Source organism: Danio aesculapii, chromosome 7 (genome assembly GCF_903798145.1).
Source record: "Danio aesculapii chromosome 7, fDanAes4.1, whole genome shotgun sequence".
NCBI lineage: Eukaryota > Metazoa > Chordata > Actinopteri > Cypriniformes > Danionidae > Danio > Danio aesculapii.
Window position 1 is genome coordinate 58635298 of NC_079441.1, and position 25715 is coordinate 58661012.

Sequence of the window (25715 nt, forward strand, 5' to 3'; positions counted from 1 at the left end):
CTCTACCAAATGGTAGATATGTCCGTTTATTGTAAAAGTACCGGAATTAATATATATACTATGAAAAATCTAAAAATATGAAGTGTAAGACCATTTTTTTAATAACATAATCAAAATAAAACATTTTTGAACACTAAATCATCTTTATTTATTGAAGTATGCCACAAAATATTTCAGATTCTCATTTAACAAGCTTTCTTGTTTTGTTTTTTTTACAATAAAACCAAAATCAGTTCAATTCAATTCACCTTTATTTGTACAGCGCTTTTACAATGTAGATTGTGTCAAATCAGCTTCACATAGAAGATCATAGTAAATTGAAACAGTGTAGTTCAGTTTTCAGTGTTTAAGTTCAGTTCAGTTCAGTTTTGCTCAGTTCATTGTGGTTTAATAATCACTACTGAGAGTCCAAACACTGAAGAGAAATCCATCGATGCGCAGCTCTACAGATCCTGAACCGTGCCAGCCAGTGGCGACAGTGGCGAGGAAAAAAACTTTACCAATTGGCGACAGTGAAGAATTAAAAAACCTTGAGGGAAACCAGGCTCAGTTCTCATTTCTCCTCTGGCCAAACGTCTTGTGCAGAGCTGCAGTCAAGGCGCCGGAGGCTGGACCTCAGCGCAGACTCGTCTTTCCTTGGAGCGTCACAGGAATCGCGAACAGCGAAGAGTCTCATGCTCTCCGCTCCTTCATGACCATCACAGCTGATGCTCAGGATATGGCCTGGTCCAGGATAAGAAAACCTTGGGATCATCTCGTCTCTGGTCTTGGAACGAATTAGTGGGACAGAAAAGATGTCTGTTATTATTTCATTTATGATAAGTGCTTTAGGTGCTAGTGACCTGATGTTTAGAAGACCAAGCAAAAAATTTGTATTTTCACTTTTTAGTGTTTTTTCTGGTTTGATTTTTAATAGATTTTTTCTGGAGCACACAGTACGTTTATTTCTTAATCTAACAATACGAGGAACAGACACAGTCTCTATGGGGTTAGCTAGATATGCATTTCTGTTATTTAAGTGGGATGAACAAGGGTCTATATGGCTAAAATGTCAAATTTGTGAATTTTTACTTACTATTCAGACAGAATGTAGCGTCCTGGAGATGTTGTCTGACAGGAGTTCAGCTCCAGCTCGACTGGGGTGCAGCCCGTCAGCACGGAAAAGCCTAGGACGCTCCCAGAAAAGATTCCAGTTATTGGCAAAGAGCAATTTCTGTTCTTTACACCATGTTAATAGCCATTCATTCAGAGCAAAAAGTCTACTGAACCTTTCATTTCCTCGGCGGTAGGTAGGAAGTGGTCTAGAAACTATGTTCTGCGTGGTGCGTGATCTCGAACATGGGAGGAGGAGACGTTCTGCCCCGGGACCTGGTAAGCACCTTACACGGCTGCACCCAGGGGCCGTGGTTACCGGGTGTTGGCTTGCACGACACCTGGACAAAATGCGTCCTCAGTGTGCTGGGCCTGGACAGAGAAACATGCGGGGTTGAGATAGATGGAGTGTTGTGATTGTATCACACACTTACCTTAGCAAGGCCCGTTGTTCTCAGAGCTGGGCTCGCTTCATCTCGAGGTCGCGAATGTGGGACTCCACTGCTTCCAGCTCCAACGCCTCTATCAATGCTTCTCCTGCACTCAAGGACAGACACACAAGCGATATTGTACAATGTGAAGAGCAAAGCCAGTATGTGAGAAAATTAGTGAATGAAAGATGTCGGTAGCTTTAGCTGACTAGCGGTGCTAGCAGGCTAAAGCTACAAACAACAAGCGGATGCTCGAGAGACAGAATGTTTATAAAGTAGATTTGTTTGTGTAAATGCATTAAGGGTTTGTTCACCCTAAGTAGGAGAGCCAAATACTTAGTGAATGTGGAGGTATTTTATGATAAAAATGTAAATTGCGAATCTACGTGACAGCTCCAAACACACGCAGCGAGGCTACCGTAACAGCGACAGTGATGTCACTCAAGTAGTGCAACAGGATTATGTTTGTTTGATTATTATATTTTTGCTGTGTGTAAACCATTGTTTAAAACAGTCATGCTTTAAATTAATTTATTTAAAGCAGTAAAAACAAGATTAATGGTTTGGTAGAGCAAGCAGTTAAAAGGATATATAGAGAGAGATTTTAAAACACCTAAAAAATAAAATAGGTAATGTACATAAACAGACTAAATAATGTCCTATTGTGTTATCAAAATTATCATAAGACGATAGTCTACAAAACAAACCATCATTATACAATACCTTGCCTAATTACCCTAACCTGCCTAGTTAACCTAATTAACCTAGTTAAGCCTTTAAATGTCACTTTAAGCTGTATAGAAGTGTCTTGAAAAATATCTAGTAAAATATTATGTACTGTCATCAAGGCAAAGATAAAATAAATTTTTGGAAATGAGTTATCAAAACTATTATGATTAGAAAAGTGTTGAAAAAATAGTCTCTCTGTTAAACAGAAATAGGGGAAAAAACAGACAGAAACAGGGGGGCTAATAATTCGAGGGGGGGGTGGCTAATAATTATGATTGTATCTTCTTTAGTTTCTTTATCTCCATGTCCTGCCTAAGTAGTGAATGCATAATAAAATGTTGTTTTGAAGAATCTTTGATGTTATAAACAGTAAAATTTGCACATATTTCAACAAAAATCCAGAATGATCATTAACCTCCAGGGGTCTGAGGTGATTTTGGGGCCCCTAAGATGTTTTGACATGCCCTGGCATTTGTGCTTATTTCAGCTACTTATTACATAGTACTGGCCAACATGTTTTTTTGTATTCAGCACAAACTGTTCTACAATAATTTGTGAGAAATATTGATGTACATGCTTGCGTTTTTTAGAAAACATATATGGTAAGTGGTTAGTAGGTTTTGGAGAACACAATGTAGCTGAAATAATAAAAAAAAACACTGAATTTTCTGAACAAGACTTTTGAGTAACCAGTCTTGAAGACTAGAATATTTACTTCACAATTATGTAAAAATTATCTTGTTCTCTCATTCAAAATAAAAAAAACACTACAAAGATTTACAATTTGTTAAGTCTGTTTTGGGTGATCTCAGCTCTAGGCGTGAATGACAATGGTTATGAATAATTCACATTGAGAGACAAAAGGCACTCCCCCACTTACCCATCAAGGGCATTGTAAAGCAATGTCCAGCTGCAAAAGCTAGCCCAAACAAAATGCTTGTTGTATTACTTGCTGTATGACCATGTAAACACTGTTTAAACAATATACAGTGCTCAGCATATATAAGTACACCCCTCAGAAGTCTATTTTTTCAATTCAAATTTTTAATAGGAAGCTAAACAATATTATATTTGTGCATATACATTAGATTAGTCAGTACTGAAGCCAAAGCTGGAGCTTATCTAACAAAATAACTTACAATAATGGTCCAATAACTAGTACACTCAAATTTATATGTTATAGAAAAATATTAAATACAAATTTAAAAAAGAGAAAAAAATCAAGAGAAGCAAAATGAGAAGCATGTGAAGAATTGAGTTGAAAGTGTATAGTTTGAAATTTAGTTTAGTTGAAGTGTTTATGTAGTGCTTTTACAATGTAGATTGTGTCTATGCAGCTTAACATAGGTGATGAAGCAATAATAATATTTCAGATTATAGAACATTTCAGCATACCAGGTAGAGAGTTATGTTCGAATGCTGATATAGTTCTATCTAAAATAAAACTTATTCAGTTCAGTTCAGTACAAATGTCACTGCTGAAGGGTAATGCACTGAACAGCTCCACCACCAACCAAGCAAGCCAGAGGCAACAGAGGTAAGGTAACAAAACTAATACACAGAAGGCAAAAACAAACCTTTGGAGAAACCAGGTTCAGCTGAGGTGAGCAGTTCTCCTCTTGCCAAACCTAAAGGGCAGAGCTGCTGTCTAAAATCCATTGGCTTGAGAACGATAGGCATCCATTGTGGAGAAGTTGCAGGTCCACATACAGTATGTCACCAGGCATGTGTTCAGACTAGCCAACATGATCAATGCACTGGTCTGTCACTGGGATCTTTGCAAGAGTCAGTGTTTACTTTTTATTCATCAGTGATTATCAACTGCTCTGTATACGGGCCAGATCCAAGATCATGTGAACCTCATAATAAGGAGAAACAGACTCCAGTTGACCTGAATAATTTATCCCAACAATTCTTTAAGATCTGAATCAAAGTTGTGCATTATGTTTTATGTCTACACTGTACAAAATGCTGGGTTCTACACAACTGTTCATGTTGTCCCAACATAAATTAGTTAACTTTAAGTGGATTGAACATAGAACAATTAGGTTGTCTGCAATAAAAAAATCAAGAATTGTGATAATTTCAGCTTATTTTAAATAAGTAAACAAGAAGCAAAACTATTTTTTTTTGTTTATGTTAGGGCAAAGTAATGTTGAACACTTGTGTATTGTTCAAATTTACAAATTTAGTTTACCTTTTCATTATGTTAGTGGCTGTTTTTGCCCTATTGACTTCCATTATAATCTGTGACAGCATGTCACAGATTAACACTCTTGATTGTTGGTGCTTTTCTCTGTTGGGAAGAAGTAACATTACTACCTTTTTACTGTTGATTATCAGTTGGGATCATGGGCAAAAAAAAGTATGGCTCTTATTTGGAGGTCTGTGGAGTAACACAGCAAATTATAGTGTGTGTGCGTACATTTTATATGAATACACTATGCTACTACATACTGGGCCCCGTTTCAGAAAGGAGGGTAAGTGAAAAGTCAGAGTGTGTTAACCGTGAAATAAGAGAAACTTTGGGTTTTCTGTTTCAAAATGGCAGAGAAAGCCGGGTAGGTCAAGTCTGTTTCTGAAAGACATGTAACTTTTACTCCGAGTCAGTTACAGAGGTAACTTACTCTGTGAACCTAACCTGGTCAGAAGCTAGTTTTATTCTCTAAACTCTGAGATTCTGTCAGTCAACACCCCCCCCCCCCCTTTATTTTTTTTAAAGGCAAAGCAGTATTTCTTGCCCTAGCCTTGTGTGGAAATTCCATAATGCGCATAAATTAAAAAATAGGCATAATAAACATATGCGCATAACTGAGTAGGATAAAGATTTATTCTATAGGAAAAGGAGAGCATAAACTATGATGGAAACACTTTTACTAAACAAATTCCAGAATGTGCATTAAAAAAGTTCATGTAATTATGTTGTAAGAGACCATGTGATGATGAAAATGTGTGCGAATGGACAAACCAGCAGGCTGAACCCACTGTAAATCATCTAAAGTGTTGTTTTGGTCATTCTAAAACACCTTAACCATTTCAGTATTAGTGTTATTGTATTAATAATTAACTCCAGGACTGTCATTGTGTGTCGGCATTGTCTTTTGAGGCGCAAGTCATTTATTAAATGAAGAACAGATTCACGCCGATTCTTCTACCGCAGCAAATTCTGTTTTTACTGTTGATATTTGGCGCCAGTTCATCAGGAAGTGGTGATTTTGTTCTCTTTGACTCGTTTGGTGGAAACGCTGTTTTATTCGCACGTCTTTTATGCGATATTTCAGTTTTGCGAATAAATTTGATTCGCATTTTTGGATGGAAACATTTGGATGGCAATTGACTACATTTCAGTCACACAAAGAACAAAGTTAAATTCACTTCAACCACTGACCTTCAACAGGGACATGTTCTGTAACTAGATTAATAGGATTATTACTCATTATCAAAACTATTTTTTAGTAGAGCTAAATGTCTTCTGCCACTTGATCAATAATAAGGGCAGACACACTAGTGCACTTTTACATCTATTAAAAACTCAACTTTAGAAATTTTATTTTAAACTGATCAAAGTGTGTAAAAGTGAAAACTTTAAATTAAACATTTCCACTGAACATTAAGCTAAGGTTATATGCATTCTTGTTTTGTCAGATTTGTTGTAGAAACTATGCAGATGCCTACAGTATTTTATGTAATTTAATGCTATTACATCTGAAATATCTTCAAAATTACGGCCAATTCCCAACTTTTTCAAGTGAATAGTCTAGAAACGTTACATTACATAACTTTTTTTTTTTTATTGTACTGCAACATTTAAATACTTTAAATACATTAAACGCAAACTTATGCATCAACTTGAGCAGCAAAATTTTCCCATGCTAACAGTCTCTGTTTGGCCGATACAGTGGTGTTGCTCTGTTTTTTTTAAATATATGATCATATTTTCTATAACTTTGAGCACATCAAGTTCAGCTGGAGAAAAAAATCTCTTTTTTCAGATGTTGCCATGGTGACTCGTAATATCTGCGCTCCATTGATAATGCCCTTTTTATTGTAATGGTATGCGCACTTAAAGCTGCGGTCACACTAGACTTTTCTCCCCATAGACTTCCATTCATACGCACGTGAATGTGTCAGACCGGAAATGCAAGCTTGTGCCACAAGTTGCGCTCCATTGTTAACGCCTTTTTATAGTCGTGGTGTGTGCGCTTAAAGCTGCGGTCACACTAGACTTTTCTCTCCATAGACTTGCTTTCATACGCACGTGAATGCGTCAGACCGGAAATGCAAGCTTGTGTGATAAGTTTCGCTGCATTGGAAAGATCAAGCTTGGTGAACTCTGACTTGTGAAATCGCATCATGTGATTGCGTGAGACCAATCGAAGATCAAAACATGACCTCTCAGTACAGAAATTTTAAATATGGACCGATCGCTCGCAAGCTCAAACCTTAGTGTGACCGCAGCTTTACTCTGAATTTTACTCCAAAGTCTAGTCAGACTTGATTGATCTAACTCGTTTTTAATCTCTTGGTAAGTCAACTGAGAGTTCAAGTTTAAACTCAGAGCAAGGAGTTGGTTGAACCTCCTTACTGAAACAGGCTTACTATGTTACTATGTTGCTCACTATCAAAATATGTGTCAAAACAATTTGTCACCAAAAATCATTGCATTTGTTGAAACAGAGAAATTTGTGGTAAAATGAAGACTCAACATCATCCCAGAGTGGATGAAAACAGCTCACAGGGGTAAAGATGCATTTTCAGGGAGAAATAAGCATTCATAAGGTCAACTGAGGGATTTCTCTAGCTCTACAATAAAAGCTCCTGTTTTATAAAAGCGTTCTGGAGTGTACTGGGAATTTTTTAAGATGAATACAGCAGGATAAAAATGATGGGATGCAGGTGGTCATTCCAAGAGGACAGCGAAGAAAACAAAGTTGACAGAATAGCCCAGTTAATCTCCAGAGCCCACACAAAGTTTTTAAGATGTACAAAATATTTATGAGAATGTGCCAAAACAAGCAATGTGAATCATTAATTTGTTTATCCAGATTCTGCCTCTACAAACAAAGGCTTTCCCATTATTAAATACAATTTCAGTTAGTTTGTTTAGTACTTTTTCCTGCATCATTCACTTTTATTACAGTTTTAAAAACTGTATTATGCTTTTTATTTTTTTTTTAAATCTGTATATGAAAAGTTCAGATGTAAAACCCTCTAAATCCATCAGACCTCCTTTCTTGTAAATTAACATTTTTCTCTTTTGATTAGGTTCAGAAGTTTCAATTTATAGATAAGGAAAAGGTTATTAGCTAGTAAATAAAATATCTTTTTTTTTTTTCAAAAATGTGACTTTAGACAAATCTTTGGTTCTTAACAAGGTAGATTTTCTTTTGCATCAAAACCAGCTAAATCCACTTGTGCTTTTTTTGCAAAAAAATCCACCTATTGGGACAAGACAGTGTAATTAGCTGAAAAATCACTAAAGATGCTTTTAGAAATTATTTTATCAAACATAAAAATACATAAATCTGTCAAGTAAGTGGTGGTTCATTCCTCTTTGGTAACCCCTGATAAACCAGGGGTAAAGCAGAAGGAAAACATTAATTAAATTCTAAAAATCAGTTGTTAGATTTTATGTAAGTAATGTAAACATTGCAAACATTGTAGTCCTTTTAAATTCAAATAATGTAGTGTAAAAACATTGTGAAACATCAATATCTGTGCATTGTCCATTAATATAAAAAGCTATAGGTAATATGAGGTAATATAAATAATGTATAGTTTTATTACATTCATCTTTTTTCAAAAATAGCTTACATTAGCAAATAAAACACAAGGTAGGCCTACTGGGCAAAAAGGTGATGCCTCTCAAACACTTTTAGAAGCTGTGATTCATTCATCCTCACCATACTCAAGATCCTGATCTCTTTTTCATCTCGTGTTTATCCTCATAGTATCTATGCGGGATAAAAGAAAGGCATCTTAACTTCCTCTTTTGTGAAACAGTGTTGCCGTTTAATGTCAGACTCAAAGTAGCATCACAAAGTAGCATCAAAAAACGTTAGGAAGGCATGTTACACTGTTTGAATGCACTAACGCTACAATTTAGATGATTTGAAGCAAAAATATTTGTTAAGCATATAGTACGTGCCTAAAAACTTCACTCAATGTCATTAGCTCATTTTTGGCGGAAGTGGCGTTTAGCGGCTTTTACATCTGAACTCTTCATATGTTTCTTGAGTTATTACCAATATCTGGTCACAATTTCATGGGAATTACTGCATAAGGGGGGGGGGGGTCTAGAGTGTATTGTAAAAAATCATGCTTTTTTTTCATATATCTTACTTTGATTATATTCTGCTAACATGAAAACGACGGTCATATTTCCTAGTTCCTCTGACTTTTTTTTTTCTCTGACAGAAATATCAGAGGACACCTCATTCCTGCTCTTGTGTCTTTCACATATTTATAATATGAAACGATCACATATCTTTTGGTTATTTATATCGTTGGTTATTTGAGAAGTAGAACGCAGGGAAAGCATCCGCATGGAAATACTGCTGCGCTGGTGAAGATTGTGGGTTTGACAGATAAATATGAGCATGTAGCTAAATTGTTAGCGGTGCCAAACAGCATTTCCCATTGTTTACATCCTTGCTGCAACAGTTTACACTAGAAACTGAGCTTTTAATACATCAATTTTAACAAATAAAAACACTTATAGGTTGTGGCTCACTATCTACAGCTTCTGCTATTATGGTTGAAGCTGCTCCTTCTTTGAGGAGTTTTTAGCTGAATCCAGCACTGAACTGGGAGAGTTTCTGGCAGCTCTCCTTTGTCAAATGTTAGCTATATATTTTATATAATTCTCTGGAATATAATTAAATTCAATTGTAAGCACTTCTCTCTTTGTGTTGTGTCGTTTGGAAGCCCAAATACAGAAACAGAAGAAGCTCTGTGGAAATAGCAGCGTTTGGACGGCATGTTTAGCTTTCTCTGCTGTACCACTATAGCACCTCTGGCCACGCCCCTTAGCAGCACGGGGTGTATGCGCCTGGTGAATGCACCTAATCTGAAGCGTTTATGATCTAATTAGGCTGGAGATATATATTTTTTGTAGTCCCCAAACTTCATTCGAAGCAGGCTTTGCTAAGCTAACTCTGTAAAAGCCAATGTCTCCCTTTGTATTGAACTTTGAGCATATTATATCCAGAGATGTTGTTTATGTTCACACAGCTACATTACACATCAACTAAAGTTTAAAATATGATATCGCAGTTGACCACCCCTTTATTAATAATGTTGACATGTTGAATACGGATTTGATTTCCCCCACTGTAGGGTTGTCAGCTAATTTCTATTCTTTTGACAACAAAGCACTTGAACAAGATAAACTCAAAATCAGTTGTGTATTTTCCAGTAGACATGATCCATGAGAAAAAAAAATATTTATTGAGCACATTTAAGTACATACTATTTCAAAATAGGCACTTCAAATGAAATATCAACTGTCTGTTCATATAATCATCTCTGGCATTTCAAAACCTCTTAACTAAGTGTTTTCTCTAGGTGTTATTCCGCTTTTATTCAGTAAATGCACACCTAGAAGCTATAATGTCGCAGGCATATTTCAGATATGAATCATGCTCAAATCCTCAAAAATTAAAGTATTTTGTCACCGGATGAGCATAGTAAAGTTTATGCTGAAGACCTCTGATTTTATCTTTTTTATATTGCACGTGGAGCCAAGGAAATGAAGCAGTTTGTGTTTACTCCATTTGGCATGAATTATTCTTGAATATTCAAAAACACAGTGCTAACCAATAAACCCTGTGTTCTATTTTCATACCAGGTAATGTATATCATTTGGTGAACATTAATTAGCATTAAAGCTCAGCAAGTGAACTACCACCCACATATAAATGACACAATCTTCAGACATCCATGCCAAGAGGAGAAAAAAATCACTTTGGTCGGCAAACCTGTTTTACAGGAGAAAAGAGCCTAAACATACGATATTTATTTACCTTTGCCTGCTATTTAAATGTGTTGAAAGCTGTTGAAAATCACAGCATTTACAGTACTATAACTGCATGCATTCCACACATCAGAAATAAAAACTATTCTTCTTAAGCCATTCAGTAAAAACATCAATAAACAGCAGGTTTACTGTACTGTATGTATTCTGGTAAATATTTTTTTTCTGAGCACATTCAAAGGCTCCCTCTAGGCTTCATGATGTGTCTTATAAAATGGCTTAAAAATGTTCTTACTTGGAGAAAACATAAAACATGAAAATGCATGCACACACAGTACATCTGGAAAGAATTAACATTGCTTTATTTTTCCACGTTCACAGCCTTATTCTAAACTTAATTAAATTCTTAACTTTCCTCTAAATTCTACAAACGTTACCCCATAATGACAACTTGAAAGAATTTTGTTTGAAAATTTGAAGAATAATAAAACATAAATATTATAAATATATAAATAAATAATAATATAAAATAATGATAATAATAACATTAATTATATAATAAAAATAATAATAAAAATGTATAATAAATAAATATTAAGCATACGTAAATATTTTAAAATAGGTATACAAGTATTGCCATGACACTCAAAATTGTGCTCAGGTGTATGCGGTTTCCACTGATCATCCTTACATGAGTCCACACTATAAGAAATAATGCTTCAGAGTTTTTGTCTTGTTTCCAGTACACTACAAATATCTAAAAACTCTTAAATCAAGAAGCAATTTCTAGTAATATATATATATATATATATACACACACACACACACACACACACACACACACACACACACACACACACACACGCACACACACGCACACACACACACAGTTGAAGTCAGAATTATTAGCCCCGCTTTGATTTTTTTTCTTTTTTAAATATTTCCCAAATAATGTTTAACAGAGCAAGGAAATTTTCACAGTATGTCTGATAATATTTTTTCTTGTAGAGAAAGTCTTATTTGTTTTATTTCGGCCAGAATCCATTTTTTTTAAACCATTTTTAGATCTAAATTATTAGCCCTTTTTAAGCTATATATTTTTTTTCGATAGTCTACAGAACAAACCATTGTTATACAATAACTTGCCTAATTGCCCTTACCTGCCTAGTCAACCTAATTAACCTAGTTAAGCCTTTAAATGTCACTTTAAGCTGTATAGAAGTGTCTTGAAAAATATCTAGTAAACTATTATTTACTGTCATCATGGCAAAGATAAAATAAATCAGTTATTAAAACTATAATGTTCAGAAATGTTTTTTTTTTTTTTCAGAAATAAGAAGTCAAAATCAAAGGTGTTTTGCCTTACTCCATGGGCAGAACATTTTGTTTGTTGTAAATAAAACAATCTTGTTTTTAGTATAAAATAGGTTTCAAGAGTTCACACTTAGATAATGCTCGACTATGATAGCAGGTTTGGCATGCTGTCCCGGGAGAGAACCCTGAGCTCGGAGATAGATGAGCCAGAGGTTCCCGCCTGGTCAATGAGCATTAGGAGGGATACGAGATCAGGTGTTTCTCGAGTGCCCCCTTTTTCTACGTTAAGTGCTTGTGACTGTATTACGATTCACTTATGTACATGTTTTTAGACTGTGGGAGGAAACCGGAGGACCCGGTGAAAACCCACGTAAACACAGGGAGAACATGCAAGCTTCACGCAGGAAGTGCCGACTGGCTCAATTAGAACTTGAACCTGTGGCCTTCTTACTGCGAGGCAGCAGTGCTAACCACTGAGCCACTGTGTTGCCCGATCATGAAAGAGGAGGAGGGAGAAGGGAAGGATGGGGGGGGTTCCAAATCATATCACAATCATATCACGTGCTCCTCTCGAAATTAGTTTGTGAAACTTCACTTATTTTAATAAGTACTGATTATCAGTTGAACCCAATGTACTGCCATGTACCGTACATTATGACTGTTAGGATGCAATGAAGGATTCTTCACTGTACTTATTTCCTTCTTAAACTTATACAGGTATGTGTGTGTGTTCAGTGAAACCTACCTTTCTACATTTTCCATAATAGTGTCTTTATAGAAATAGCAAAGACTGTAAATAGGTCTGTCTTAATGCTGCTATTCATTATCTCTTGATTAAAGTTATTAACATACATATTTAGAAAGATGGCTGTATCTGCTGTGGACAGAAAGGATTTCCCAAAAAATGTTTAACAAAATGTAATTCGGTCTAACAATAGCTTGCATAGCAAAAATATTATCAGGTCAGTTTTAGAGAATCATTTAATAACATATTCAGGACTGCAGTGAAACCTCAAAATATCAATGTATTATAATAATAATCTTTAAAAAAAAATTGAGTTAACGTAATTGTCATTAGGATATTTACTAATATTAAATATGAATTCAGAGTGTTTCATTTCGTCGGCCAGCCTGAACACCTGCTGGTGAACTACTCACCACTGCAGCTTCTCCATGATGGACGTCCAGCATTCTCCAGCCTCCGGCATCTAGACTGCAGCTCTGCACAGAGGTTTGGTCAGAGGAGAAATGATCATGCCCAACTGAGCCTGGTTTCTCTCTGGGTTTTTTTTTTTTCCTTCACTTTGGTCAATTAGTGGCTTGCTTGGTTTGGGACTTGTGGAGCTGGCAATCAATAAATTTGTATTTCAGTGTTTGGACTTTCAGCAGTGAAATTATAGCACACTGAACAGAACTAAACTGAACTTCAACTCTGAAAACTGAAGTACACTGTTTCAATTTACTATAATCTTATATGTGAAGCTGCTTTTACACAATCTACATTGTAAAAGCGCTAGAGAAATAAACATAAATTAAATTGAATTATGTTTACTTTTTATTTTATATATTTTAATAAGAACAAGACAAGGTTTTGTTTTCAACTCTACATATATACACATATACAGTTTAAGTCAAAGTTCTTAGCCCTCCTGTGAATTTGTTTTATATGCTTTTCAAATATTTTCCAAAAGAGCAAGAAAATGTTCACAGTATATAATATTTTTTTTTTCTAGAGAAAGTCTAATTTGCTTTATTTTCGTTAGAATAAAAGTAGTTTACAGTTTTAAAACCGTTTTAAGGACAATATTATTAGCCCCCTTAAGCAATATTAGTTTTTTCGATAGTCTACAAAACAAACCATCATAATACAATTACTTAGACTAATGGTCTAATTACCATAACTTGCCTACTTAACCTAGTCCTTTAAATGTCACTTTAAGCTGAATACTAGTATCTTGAAGAATATCTAGTACAATATTATTTACTGTCATCATGGCAAAAATAAAATAAATAAGTTATTAGAAATGATTTATTAAGACTATTATGTTTAGAAATGTGTTGAAAAATAGACAGAGGGGCTAATAATTCTGAATTCAGCTGTATATATTATGCTAAATTACATACTTTTGTAAATGTAATTTAATGCAGACAACAGAATGGGATGTTTCATCTTTGTGGTATTTTGAAGCAAATATATCTGCAACTTCAAAAAACAGCAAAATTAGTCATATGCCATGCTCTCTAGTGGAAGTAAACATCACCATCCATTGAAAGCTGAACACTGTGTACTAAAACCCCAGTTGTGATGCAATCCTAAAAGAGAAGAATAACATGCTGCAGGTTGTTTTGCTGTTTCGGGGTCTGAACGGTGAAGGCGAGCAATCAATTACAAACTATAGCAAGAAAATCAACACATCTTACCGTGATCCAGCATCACAAGTGAGACAGAGTGAATCATGAAATACGGCAATTATATAAAACACAATCATTCAAAGACAGAAAATGTAATGTTTTCAAGTCGTATCAGTGTCCAGGTCATTTCCCACAGAAGTCCCTTCAACTGAACTGCTGAAATCACATTATCAAGCAATTTAGGTTTTCAGGCTTTGTTTAATATGATATTTAACATAATCAACTCATTTTATTCCCAACTGTGTGGAGATTCATTTCCTCAAACATTAGTTCCAGTCGAAATAACACAAAAAGGTTAAATGGCTGTTTCTCCTTTTTAGCTAGACTCTTAAACTACTTTTTAATTCATAGCAAATTAAATAGATCATTTCACATACAACCATTGCTAAACAAGTGTGGCGTGGCAGAGCTATAGGGAGCCACGTTATTTGTTGAACACTCCAAATGTGCACAAAATGTCACAATCGGAGCTGAGAGCTGTTGTTAGCTTATCGCAGGATTACTGCCACCTTTGCCGCTCCGCAAGAGTAATTACCTGAGAAAAACCAATTAAATTTGCATTGTAATAAAGCCAAGATTACAAACGTAATTAATTTTCAATTATGAGGAAGCACCAACAAAATGATTACACAAGAACGGGCAACTACCTCAGTAACGAGGCATCAATTTCCAGACATTCTGCATAAATTTGAAGCAAACAAGCGGTTCTCGGTTAAATTTGCTTTATTGCGATTTATTTTGTCTGCTTCAATAGCCACAATGGATTTGTCCTGTAAATTTACAAAAAGTCTTCTGTACATGCATTGTAACAGGCAAAACACATTTAAAGGGACAGTTCACCTGAAAATGATCATTCTATTTATTCACCATTTCAAGTATTTCCAAACCTGTATGAATTGTTGACTGCAAAAAGTATATATTTTAAAGAGAGAAAAAGCTGTTTCTGGTCCCCATTTGTATGAAAAAGTTGAATCAAGTCATTTTAACATTACCTTTAATGTATCGAGACTTGTTTAGGTTATCCAAAGAATCCAAAAGTGTCCACATATTGATAAATAATGTTATGATATCTGTTTTAACATGAAGCTATGATTGAATTGCCTCTAGTTACAGTTATGAAATGGTTTGATAACAAGCAGGAAATGTTCATGGGCCAATAACCTCACCACATTGAAATGGTCTATAACATAAATGATGTCTCTTAATGAAATTTATTGTAAACTATGGGGGTTGTCATTATTGTAGGTGGGCAGTGTGTGACGTCAAATATATCCACAGGGTGAGCCACTGCCTGCTGCTGTTTTAACAACTCTGAAAGTAAAATACTGATACGATGCCACATTGTGACCCTCTTGGTTTTCATTTTTAGTCAAAGGAATGCCGGTCTTCACTACCATCAAATTTGTAGTAATGTTATAATGTTAAAGGCTGTTTATGGTCTACATTTGTATAAAAAAGTTTACAAGTTACATACAAGTTATTTAAACATCACCTTAAATATATCAAGACTTGTTGAACTACATATAGACCATTTTGAGGGATGTAAACAAAAGCAATGGTCCTAATGTATTTCCTGATTTATATTTTTAATTTCTATAGCTTCTGAAATCCAAAAAGAGCCACATATTGATAAATAATGTTACGATAGCTGTTTTAACATTATGTTATGATTGTTGAGAAGTTGAAACCCAATCAAAGATTTACGCAATTAAAAAACAAAATAGATACAACATTTATTGTGAACTATGGGGTTGCCATTATTATAGGTGAGCAGTGCGTGACTACAAATAGATCCACTGGGTGGGCTACTGACTGCTACTGTTTTAACAACTCTGAAAGTAAAATACTGATACGATGCCACATTGTGACCCTCGGTTTAAATTTTCAGTCATTTTTTCATTTGATTATGTCCCAAATCATAGTATGTTTATGCCGAAGTTTCCAGGATGGTTTACTATTTCCGGGATAGCTCGAAGGCTGTTTCTCAATTCCAAGAATGCAGGGAACACACTTGTGTTCTTGTGAAGACCAATCTTGCCAGGTCACCTCGGAAGAATGAACTTAGGAGACCATGAAAACAGAGAACGTGTCCTGTGAGAAATGAGATGCTGCATTCTTCCTGATGGTCACATGACCTTCAAGCATTTTTAACAGAAAATGATTTAAACATTACAGCATTCATACAATAATTTACTGTTTTTTTTCCCCTTTTCAATATACATAACATGCACAAAAACCTTGCAAATATACTGTGCAGATTTTATATACAGATTTTAATGACTTTCTTGGACTTCGAAAGCAAGTTTAGTGCTCAAGTCTGCAAGGTGCATCCTTGATATCAAGAACACATCCGGGAACTTTTATGCGTCCTCCGTTCTTGCGGTCTTGAGTTTTGTAACTGAACTTTGGCAGTTGATTATGACCTTACATGAGAACACGAGGATGCACGATCGCTGAAGAACAAATATTGAGAAACAGTCGATGTTTAGAAGTATCCATACTCTAACCGCTGATATTGCCCACAATACATTGCGCGTTGGACATAAATTTGATTAGAACTACAAACACGGGTGAAAAGTATAAATAAACTACAAACATGGCACACGCTCGAGACCAAGCATCAAGTAGAGAGGCTTTGGTAAAGATGTTTGTATGACTGTTAATTAACATCTAGCCCACTGGAACATGCTTCTATCGCATTTTCTGTGTTATATTTCATCTGCAACAAGAATACTGAACTTATATAAAGAGGTGTTTGGTCATTAACATTTGAATGCAGAGGTATCCAAAGAGCTGAGGAGATTTCTCTGCATGAAAGACTCATAAATGGCAGATTAAAACACAGCTGAATCTCCAATAAGGTAGGAAATTAAATATGACAGAAATGTGAAGAATTGACAGGGCTCATAACTAAGCAACATAACGATCTGTTAACGAGGAAGTAGTATGTTGCAAAGCTTGCATACTCTTCTGTTACACACTCAAATGTATATATTTTTAATTCACAAAAGGTACGTACTTTTAGAACGTAGTATACGTAGACGAATTGAGTTGCAGCAATGGTTTAGTTCCAACCCCGATTAGACACACTTGAGCCAGCTAATCAATCTATTTCTAGGTATACTAGAAACTTCCAGGCAAGTGTGATGAAAGAAGTTGGAGCTAAACTATGCAGGATACCAAGCCTGGGCACCCCTGTGCTAGACAATAAACATGCTGACACTTGTCAACATCTGTCTTCATGGCTGCATCAATCATGTATTGAAAACTGGACACTTATTGACCAAAGTGAAACTAACCAGTCACCACGAATAATCTCTCCACGAATAAGCTTGAACGTTCTGTTTCAGTGACTGACAAGAAACTGAATGTTCAACTCCTGTCAATTCTCAGTGTGAATTGCATTCAATATCAGAGAGCATTTAGAGTCCTTGCACCCTTTCATACACCTAGCGCAATACAGACATTTTTATATATATTTTCATCCAGCCACAGGTGTAAGTTTCTCGTTCTGTGCCTATTCTGTTCAAATAGCAAAAGCATTTGCACCCATTTGTGCGCCCATGGGCATTCTGTTCTGAGAAGGAGGTGCATTAAGGGCTTAAGGCACATTTGTTGGCACATTGTTGTTTTGAGGCAGCTGAAATAGATCATGCCACTGAACAACTAAAAGCTGGTCTAAGGTCAATACCACAGGTTTTCGTTGTTATTTAAAGAGAGTGTGAAGTGATATGCACCTGTTCACTTAAGAAAATGGTTGAAATATGATTACTTGGATTTACTAATTTTATTTATTTTTTTTTTACATTAAGTGGTTGTAAACAATTTATTTGGGTTGAATTTAAACAAACAAATTAAGTTGAACATTACTACATTTAATTTGTGTTTAAATTCAACCCAAATAAATTGTTTGCAAAAATTTTGCAGAAATCTTTTTTTTTTCTCCAGTGTAGGTACCTCCACAACATGCCTACGTGTTGCTTATTACACACACAGGGACACTCAAACATCTTTAAATATCAAAAATTAAAGTATTAAAATAGGCTGCATGGTGGTGCAGTGGGTAGAACAATCGCCTCACCGCAAGAAGGTCGCTGGTTCGAGCCTCAGCTGCGTTAATTGGGGTTTCTGAGTTTGCATGTTTTTCTGTGTTGGCGTGGGTTTGCTCCAGGTTTCCCCCACAAGTCCAAAGACATGGTATATGTGATTTGGGTAGGCTAAATTGACCGTAGTTTATGTGTGTGAATGAGTGTGTGTGGATGTTTCCCAGTGATGGGTTGCAGCTGGAAAGACATTCGCTGCATAAATCATATGCTGGATAAGTTTACGATTTATAAAGGTAAATTTACCCAGATTAATAAAGGGAATAAGCTGAAAGGAAAATGAATGAATGAAAGAAAAGTATTAAAATATAAAAGGTTATTATTGTCTACATATAAAAAAAACTATACCTTGGGTAGTTAGTTAAAAGCATTCTGATTTTCTGCTTTCAAAATCTGCCAGGTAAATAGCAAATGCACAATGACGCCACTGCAATTCGCTCTTTAAGGGAATGCGGGATAATATTCAGATTGGTTTAATGCCGGTTATGCTGAAAACACAGCCATAACTCATAGGGAGAATAAGGACAACACTTTTAGACCATGCGCCAGGTATACAGACCATTTTCTTCCATCTTTAAGATAGGTTGTGTCTGACACCACTTTTGCTAAGTGCTTGCGTGGTTTAGACCATTCACTTAGATCGTTAATATGTAGTCCTTTGTGTAGAAACCTATTTTTATACAGTCTATTGAAACACTGATGGTTTAAATGTACACTTATCTGTCTCCACCAGTGCGCTCTTGCAGTAAGTCATTTCTCATTCTTTTCTCTATCGCTTTAGGTAAACAGTAAAGACATGCGTTGCTTTACTTTTTGGTGTCGTTTATCTGAAAATTACAAACAAAAGCCATACAATATGGCATTGTTTTGATATTTTGTAATCCCAGTTGTGCTGTGTTGACAATACACTGTAAAAAATGCTGGGTTCCACACAATTCCTTCATGTTGTCCCAACACAAACTTAATCCTTTTTACAAATGTAAGTGGATTGCACATATTCCAAAAACCTTAATAATTGATAAATAAACAACACAATGGGACAACTTAAGTGTTTTATGTTCAATCCACTTTAATTATTTAAGTTAACTTAAAGTTAGAGTATATAAGTTTGACACCCAGTGGTTTAACTAGGTTTTGCAAGGTTATTAATTTATTGAAGATGCTGTATGTAAGTTCTTGACTCTTCTAACGCACAAAAATACAATAATATGTTTGCAGATATTTCAGAAACATGCTAAGTGACAATTCTTGTTTATTCTGAAAAACAATGTTGAAGTCAGATATTCTGCTTTGAAAATGTGCGTTACGTGCCAGAACAGCTGTCTTTATTTTGGTCTCTTTAACCCACCCAATGCCCGTTTAGCCAACTATATTTCAGCACCCCGGGTTGCCTTGGAGGAAAACAGCGTATTTCATGCATTCAGTCAGATAGGCTCTCAAAGCATGTGTCCATGACTAAAATGCGACCTCCGGTGGACAGTAGCAGACTGCGAAATGAGACACAGATTCAGAGTTCCACATAAGGTTATTACTTGCCAAATAATATAAATATTACGACCGTAAACATTAGGTGAGCAGGTTACATTGTAACCACTTGTCCTAACAACCTGCTTCGTGACAAGATTTGGAGTGATAATCAATGTGGCTGTTTGCACCAGATGAAACACGACAGAAATGTAAATACAGCCATTCAGAAGCACAGAATTGTGCACTCACTGCACTCTAGCGAAATGGTAAGGTTTATAATCTCATCAATACATATTAAAGCTCTTTAACATTATTAAATGTAGATGCTGAATCACTAATATGTGTTGGTTTGCACTGAGTCACAGTTCTAATGTTCAATTTCAGATGGTTTCAATTTTAGATGGTCCAGATCTGAGGTGAACTGCTTTCAATAGTATGGCAATAAATGTCATGTAAAATGGCCTTCAAACTCACATTATTAGCCTTAAACACTGAATAAAGCACATGAGGTGTATCGGAGCTGATTATTGTCAACAAGTTTTCAGTTCAGCTGCAAAAAATAGCTGTTTTGCAAAATATATTTTCCAGGCATTGGTTAGGACAAAAACTCCTTTGAACATTAAAATATTCTCTATATCGTTTACCGTTGCTAATATTTAGAACACAACTTAAATCAGCCTTAAATCAGTTTTTAGTCTCGATAGTCTGGCAACCTGCGCCTGCAATCTGTGTGTTTTGATCCAGGAATGCAAGACCTAGTTAAACCACTGGGTGTCAAACTTACATACTGCACCTTTAAGTTAACTTAACTAATTTAAGTGGATTGAACATAAAACACTTAAGTTGTCCCATTGTGTTGTTTATTTACTTTATTTATCAATTATTAAGGTTTTTGGAATATGTGCAATCCACTTACATTTGTAAAAAGGATTAAGTTTGTGTTGGGACAACAAGAAGGGATTGTGTGGAACCCAGCATTTTTTAAGGAGCTGTAAATGTAAAAATGAAGTTAAAACATGGTTAACTTATTTTAAATAAGCTAATGAACAAAAACATGTCATGGTTTCTGGATCATATAATGTAGTACTGTACTCCGTTTTATTCTTCCATACTCTGCAATGAATAAATGTTTTTTTTGTCTTCACTGCTTAGCAGAACAAAATAAAGTGAATCAGGTTTGTAATAAGTAAATGATGATCATTTTCAGGTAAACTATTACTTTAAGACTGAGATCATTTGATGTAATATGATATTTTTGAACAATAATGTGTGATGTAAATAATCACTTGATAATACTATGAGCTGGCTTCTTGATTTTGAGTCATGCTTTGGAGTGACTCCTGACGGGATGAGCGCCGGGATCCTGACGGCACCTCCAACAGCGCCTGAACCGTCTGAGACACACGTGTGAGCCCCTCTTCCTCCAGAATCAGCTGCGCAGGACACAGTGTGTCCTAGGGGGATTTTGTGAAGAATGGGGGGAAAAAACAACATAAGTTAGATTACACACAATAAAAAAAAACAAAAACTCAAATAAACAATAACACAAACTGCATTACAATTTATTTTCTTTTAATTATTTATTTTTTGATTTTTTTCCTAGTCTAAACATCTAAATAATTTTAAATGAAGCATTTTCTTGTCATTTTCTCGTTTTGTTTTCAGAAATAATAAGTCAAAATTAAGTGAAAATAATAAGTAAAATACAGCGTAAAAAAAGCTGGGTTCCACACAGTTTCTTCATGTTGTCTCAACACAAACTGGTTAAGTTAACTTAATCATTTGTACAAACTTAAGTTGATTGAACATTAAACAATTAAGTTGTTCTAAAAAAAAATCTCCAGAATTGTGTTGTTTTAGCTATTTTTAATTAAGTTGTTTAAACAAGCAGCAAAACCTGCTTTTTTATAGTCAATTTACTTCACTTACCCCACTGGGAGATTAATAATCCCTTTTTCAAGGACAATTCACTTAATTTTTAACTTATTATTCCTTAAAACAAAACATTTTCATAATATAATTCTTGATTAAATAATTTTCAGATGTTTGGACTAGAAACAAGAGAAAATCTCTAAGTAAGAAAATCATTGCATATTTACATCTAAAAATAAGTACAATACTTATTGTGTTTATATTATATTTTAGAAGACTTATGGGGCTAATAAACTTAGAGTTAGGGACAGGTTTGGTGGTATGAATAGGTTTAAGGGTGGATAAAGGTATAAGGGATGGGTCAACAAGTGTAATTGTAAATGTAATTACAAAAGCTATTTACAGATGTAACTACGTGAAATTTATTTAAAAATAAAAGTAAAAATGTATGTACACTGTAAAAAGAGATTACTTACTTAGAGTAAACCAATTGCTTTAAAAGCAACAAGTTGATGTTTATAATTATGCTTATTGTACTCACTTATCTAAGTCTAACTAACCAAGTCAACTAATCCTTTTTAGTGTCAGACTATTTTAGCACGTCTGTTTTCAAACAATTACTGCAATTATCACAATATTACATATTTGGTGCTTTATTAAGTCTATAAAACCTACAATTATCGCCTGTTTTGAATTTAGCAGACACACTGGAGTCTGGAGGAGCAGATTTATTTTACTGTACTGCATGTCAGTTTGCTAGATATGAAAAGCTGGAAAAAGAAAACAAATATAATAAAGGTGAATTGGAAAAAGTGATTAGTTTACTTCAATTTGCATAATTATAAAAATTAAGTCAACTTAACAGTTCCAAATTACAATGGGTTTACTTACATTACTTAAGTCAACTTGTTGCTTTTAAGGCAATTGGTTTACTCACTTTAAGTAACTAATCACTTTTACAGTGTACACAAACAGCACCAGGATTATTGGCTCTTGCATTGCAGGCCCTAAAATCTGCAAAACTAAGAGGGTGGACGTGCATTCTGGGTAAACAAGCAACTCTATATAAAAAGCTTTCCATGCACCTATGAGGATGGTCATCTTTAAAAAAAGACCCCAACATGCAAGACACTCTCCAGGTGTAGAAAAGATCACATACACAAAGTGGCAACAAGAGGCACTTGTGAAACACGGACACAGGACATGCTTGCAGCGTAACACTCCATGGCAAAATCATTTCTTTGAATTGCTGGCTGTATGGCAGAGCAGCGGCATTTAGGACACGGTCTCTCAGAGAAGCAGCCATGCAGTTATAACACTTCACAGAGAGGATGCTATTTCATCCCAGGGTGAAGTACAGCAAGTCAGCGAGCAGAACAAGCCAGCACTTCACCATCTTCAAAATCCATCATGCATTCCAATTATTAAGATCAGTCAAGCCTAACGGTATACATTAACTATAGATTATGGATGCGCTGCCTTTGATAAAAGGCTCTTATTGCTGTATTCAGCCTGTATTTTACACATGCAGTATACTGTATTATATACAGCATATAAGCAAGCACATTGATTTAATCCAAAAAACCGTAGAAGCACTGAAGATTAAACAATGAATATTATAGAATGCACAGTGTTTTAACCCTCTATTGTGCTACTGTATACAACCTTAAGATAGACTGTGAAAAATGCTGTGTTCAACACAAATCAGTTGTTAAGTTAATCGTTTTTACAAAGTGGATTGAATATAAAACAAATAGGTTGTCAATTTTTTTTTGATTCAGCTCATTTTAAATTAGTAGTTTGAACAAGCAGCAATAAATAAATGATAATAATACTAATAATAGTAACAACAATAATAATAACAACGTATGTGTCATTGTTGATTTGAAATCACAAATCTGTCTTTATAGGTTAAAGTTAGTTAACAAATAGGAATGCTTACTTTGTAAAACAATTTTTGAAGAAAAAAATAGTTTGATTGTATATACACACACACACACACACACACACACGCACACACACACACACACACACACACACACAGAATTATTAGCCCCCCTTTGAATATGTTTTCCTTTTTAAATATTTCCTAATGATGTTTAACAGAGCAAGGAAATTTTCACAGTATGTCTGATAATAATTGTTTCTTCTGGAGAAAGTCTTATTTGTTTTATTTCAGCTAGAATAAAAGCAGTTTTTAATTTATTTACCATTTTAAGGTCAAAATTATTAGCCCCTTTAATCTATTTTTTTCGACTGTCAACAGAATAAACTACTGGAGAAAGTCTTATTTGCTTAAAAAAAAAGCTGTATTTAAAAAATAATAACAATAATTATAAGCCCCTTTAGCATTTTTTTCAATTGTCTACAGAACAAACCACTGTTATACGATAGCATGCCTAATTCCCCTAACCTGCCTAGTTAACCTAATTAACCTAGTTAAGCCTTTAAATGCCACTTTAAGCTGTACAAAAGTGTCTTGAAAAATATCTAGTCAAATATTATTTACTGTCATCATGGCAAAGATAAAATAAATCAGTTATAAGAAATGAGTTATTAAAACTATTATGTTTAGAAACGCGTTGAAAAAATTCTCTTTATTAAACAGAAATCGGTGGAAAAAAATAAACAGGGGGATAATAATTCTGACCTTAACTGACCTGTGTGTGTGTGTGTGTGTGTATATATATATATATATATATATATATATATATATATATATATGTGTGTGTGTGTGTGTGTGTGTGTATTGTACAATGATGGTTTGTTTTGTAGACTATCGAAAAAAATATAAAGCTTAAAGGGGCTAATAATTTGTATCTTAAATGGTTTTTAAAAAATGATTTTCTCCAGAAGAAAAAATATTATCAGACATACTGTGAAAATCTCCTTGCTCTGAGAAACATCGTTTGAAAAATATTTGAAAAAGAAACAAAAATTCAAAGGGGGGCTAACATTTCTGACTTTAAACTATATATATATATATATATATATATATATATATATATATTTTTTTTTTTTTTTTTTTTTTTTTTTCTCTCTCTAAGGCTTGTTTCCTGAGGGTCAACACATGCTCATGTTGCAATATTACGTTTCTTCAGTATCTGTATTTCTGCTGCATCTCTAGGAAGTTTAAATGAATCTTTTATGTTCATAGATTTTCACCTTTTCTAATATAGTTTACAATCTCATAAACAAAGTATTAATATAGCCACATAGCAGAACACAGTGATACACTACTTTATTGCTTTGGGCATCAAGTATTACTTAAATGATTTATTTATTGATTTGCTTAGATGATTTTAGTGTAATTATATTGAAGCAGAACTCAATTACGATGTAATTCATGGGTTCTGAAAAAACTAATCATATTATAGAGAAATGATACAAAGTAAAGTGTAGTATTCAACTAACTACAGAAAAGTACTGCAAATGATGAGTTTGTAGTCATCCCAAATGCACAAAAGCATCAATTCCTTAAAAAAAAGAAAGAAAACTAATTATAGAAGAGAAAAATTGAGGACAATTCTGAAATTAAAATTGATTTTCTTTAATGGTAGAGAGATGCCAAAACAATGTTATTTTGAAAAATGTCTAGGCTACAGAAGTGATTTTTCTCTGCTGTTTTCTGTTCAGTGAGGATAAAGTTCTACCATTAGGATGCAATGCAGCACCATAGAGGGTTAATGAACAACTGTTCTCACCATGAACACAAAGCGCGTTGTGTGTCAAAGTGAAAAATGAGCTGGCCACTTAATTAATAAATAATTAAAATTAATAAACTAAAAACAAATGGCTGCATATGCATTCACCCTCTTGCTTTGATACTTTAATGAGTTCAGAAGTAACCAAAATAATTGCTTGATTAAAGTCCACCTGCAGCAGACGAAGTGCTTCACATGATTTCAGCCGCTTCTGATATTGTGTCCTAATTAGTGCTTGCAGACCGTAACACTGGCGAGTGTGGAGGAGAAAAAAAAGACTTTGATGGTTTAAAAACTCAGATTGCTCGAAGCAATGACATTCATGCATTTTATGTGTTGATTAGTCTGTATGTGAGAATCCCTGAGAAGAGCACTTCATGGCACGGGTAATTCTGCAGAGTATAAATTTCAGCAGTGTGAACTGTTTGGTCTAAATGGCAAAGTGTTTGAAAAGAATAATGAGCAATTATTCAATTGTAATTGTGAAAAAAATGACCACTATTACCTTGTTAACATTTAATATTTGAAAAGTTGAGAATAGAGTAAAATTTTTAAAATTAGTGATGGTTTTTAAGATTTTAAAGAAAATGGTCCCAAAATATTTTCTTAATTATTA

At 34.6% G+C, this 25715-nt stretch overlaps 1 protein-coding gene across 1 annotated transcript in view; it reads right to left on the reverse strand.

Annotated features, from left to right (window-relative positions):
• Positions 1-14658: 14658 nt before the first annotated feature.
• lrch4 (leucine-rich repeats and calponin homology (CH) domain containing 4) overlaps positions 14659-25715 on the reverse strand; it is a 92793-nt gene continuing 81736 nt past the window's right edge. Inside the window, exon 18 of the mRNA XM_056462268.1 lies at positions 14659-20977. Coding sequence (XP_056318243.1) covers positions 20819-20977 — 159 coding nt within the window. The 3' untranslated portion in view covers positions 14659-20818. The remainder of the gene's footprint in view (positions 20978-25715) is intronic.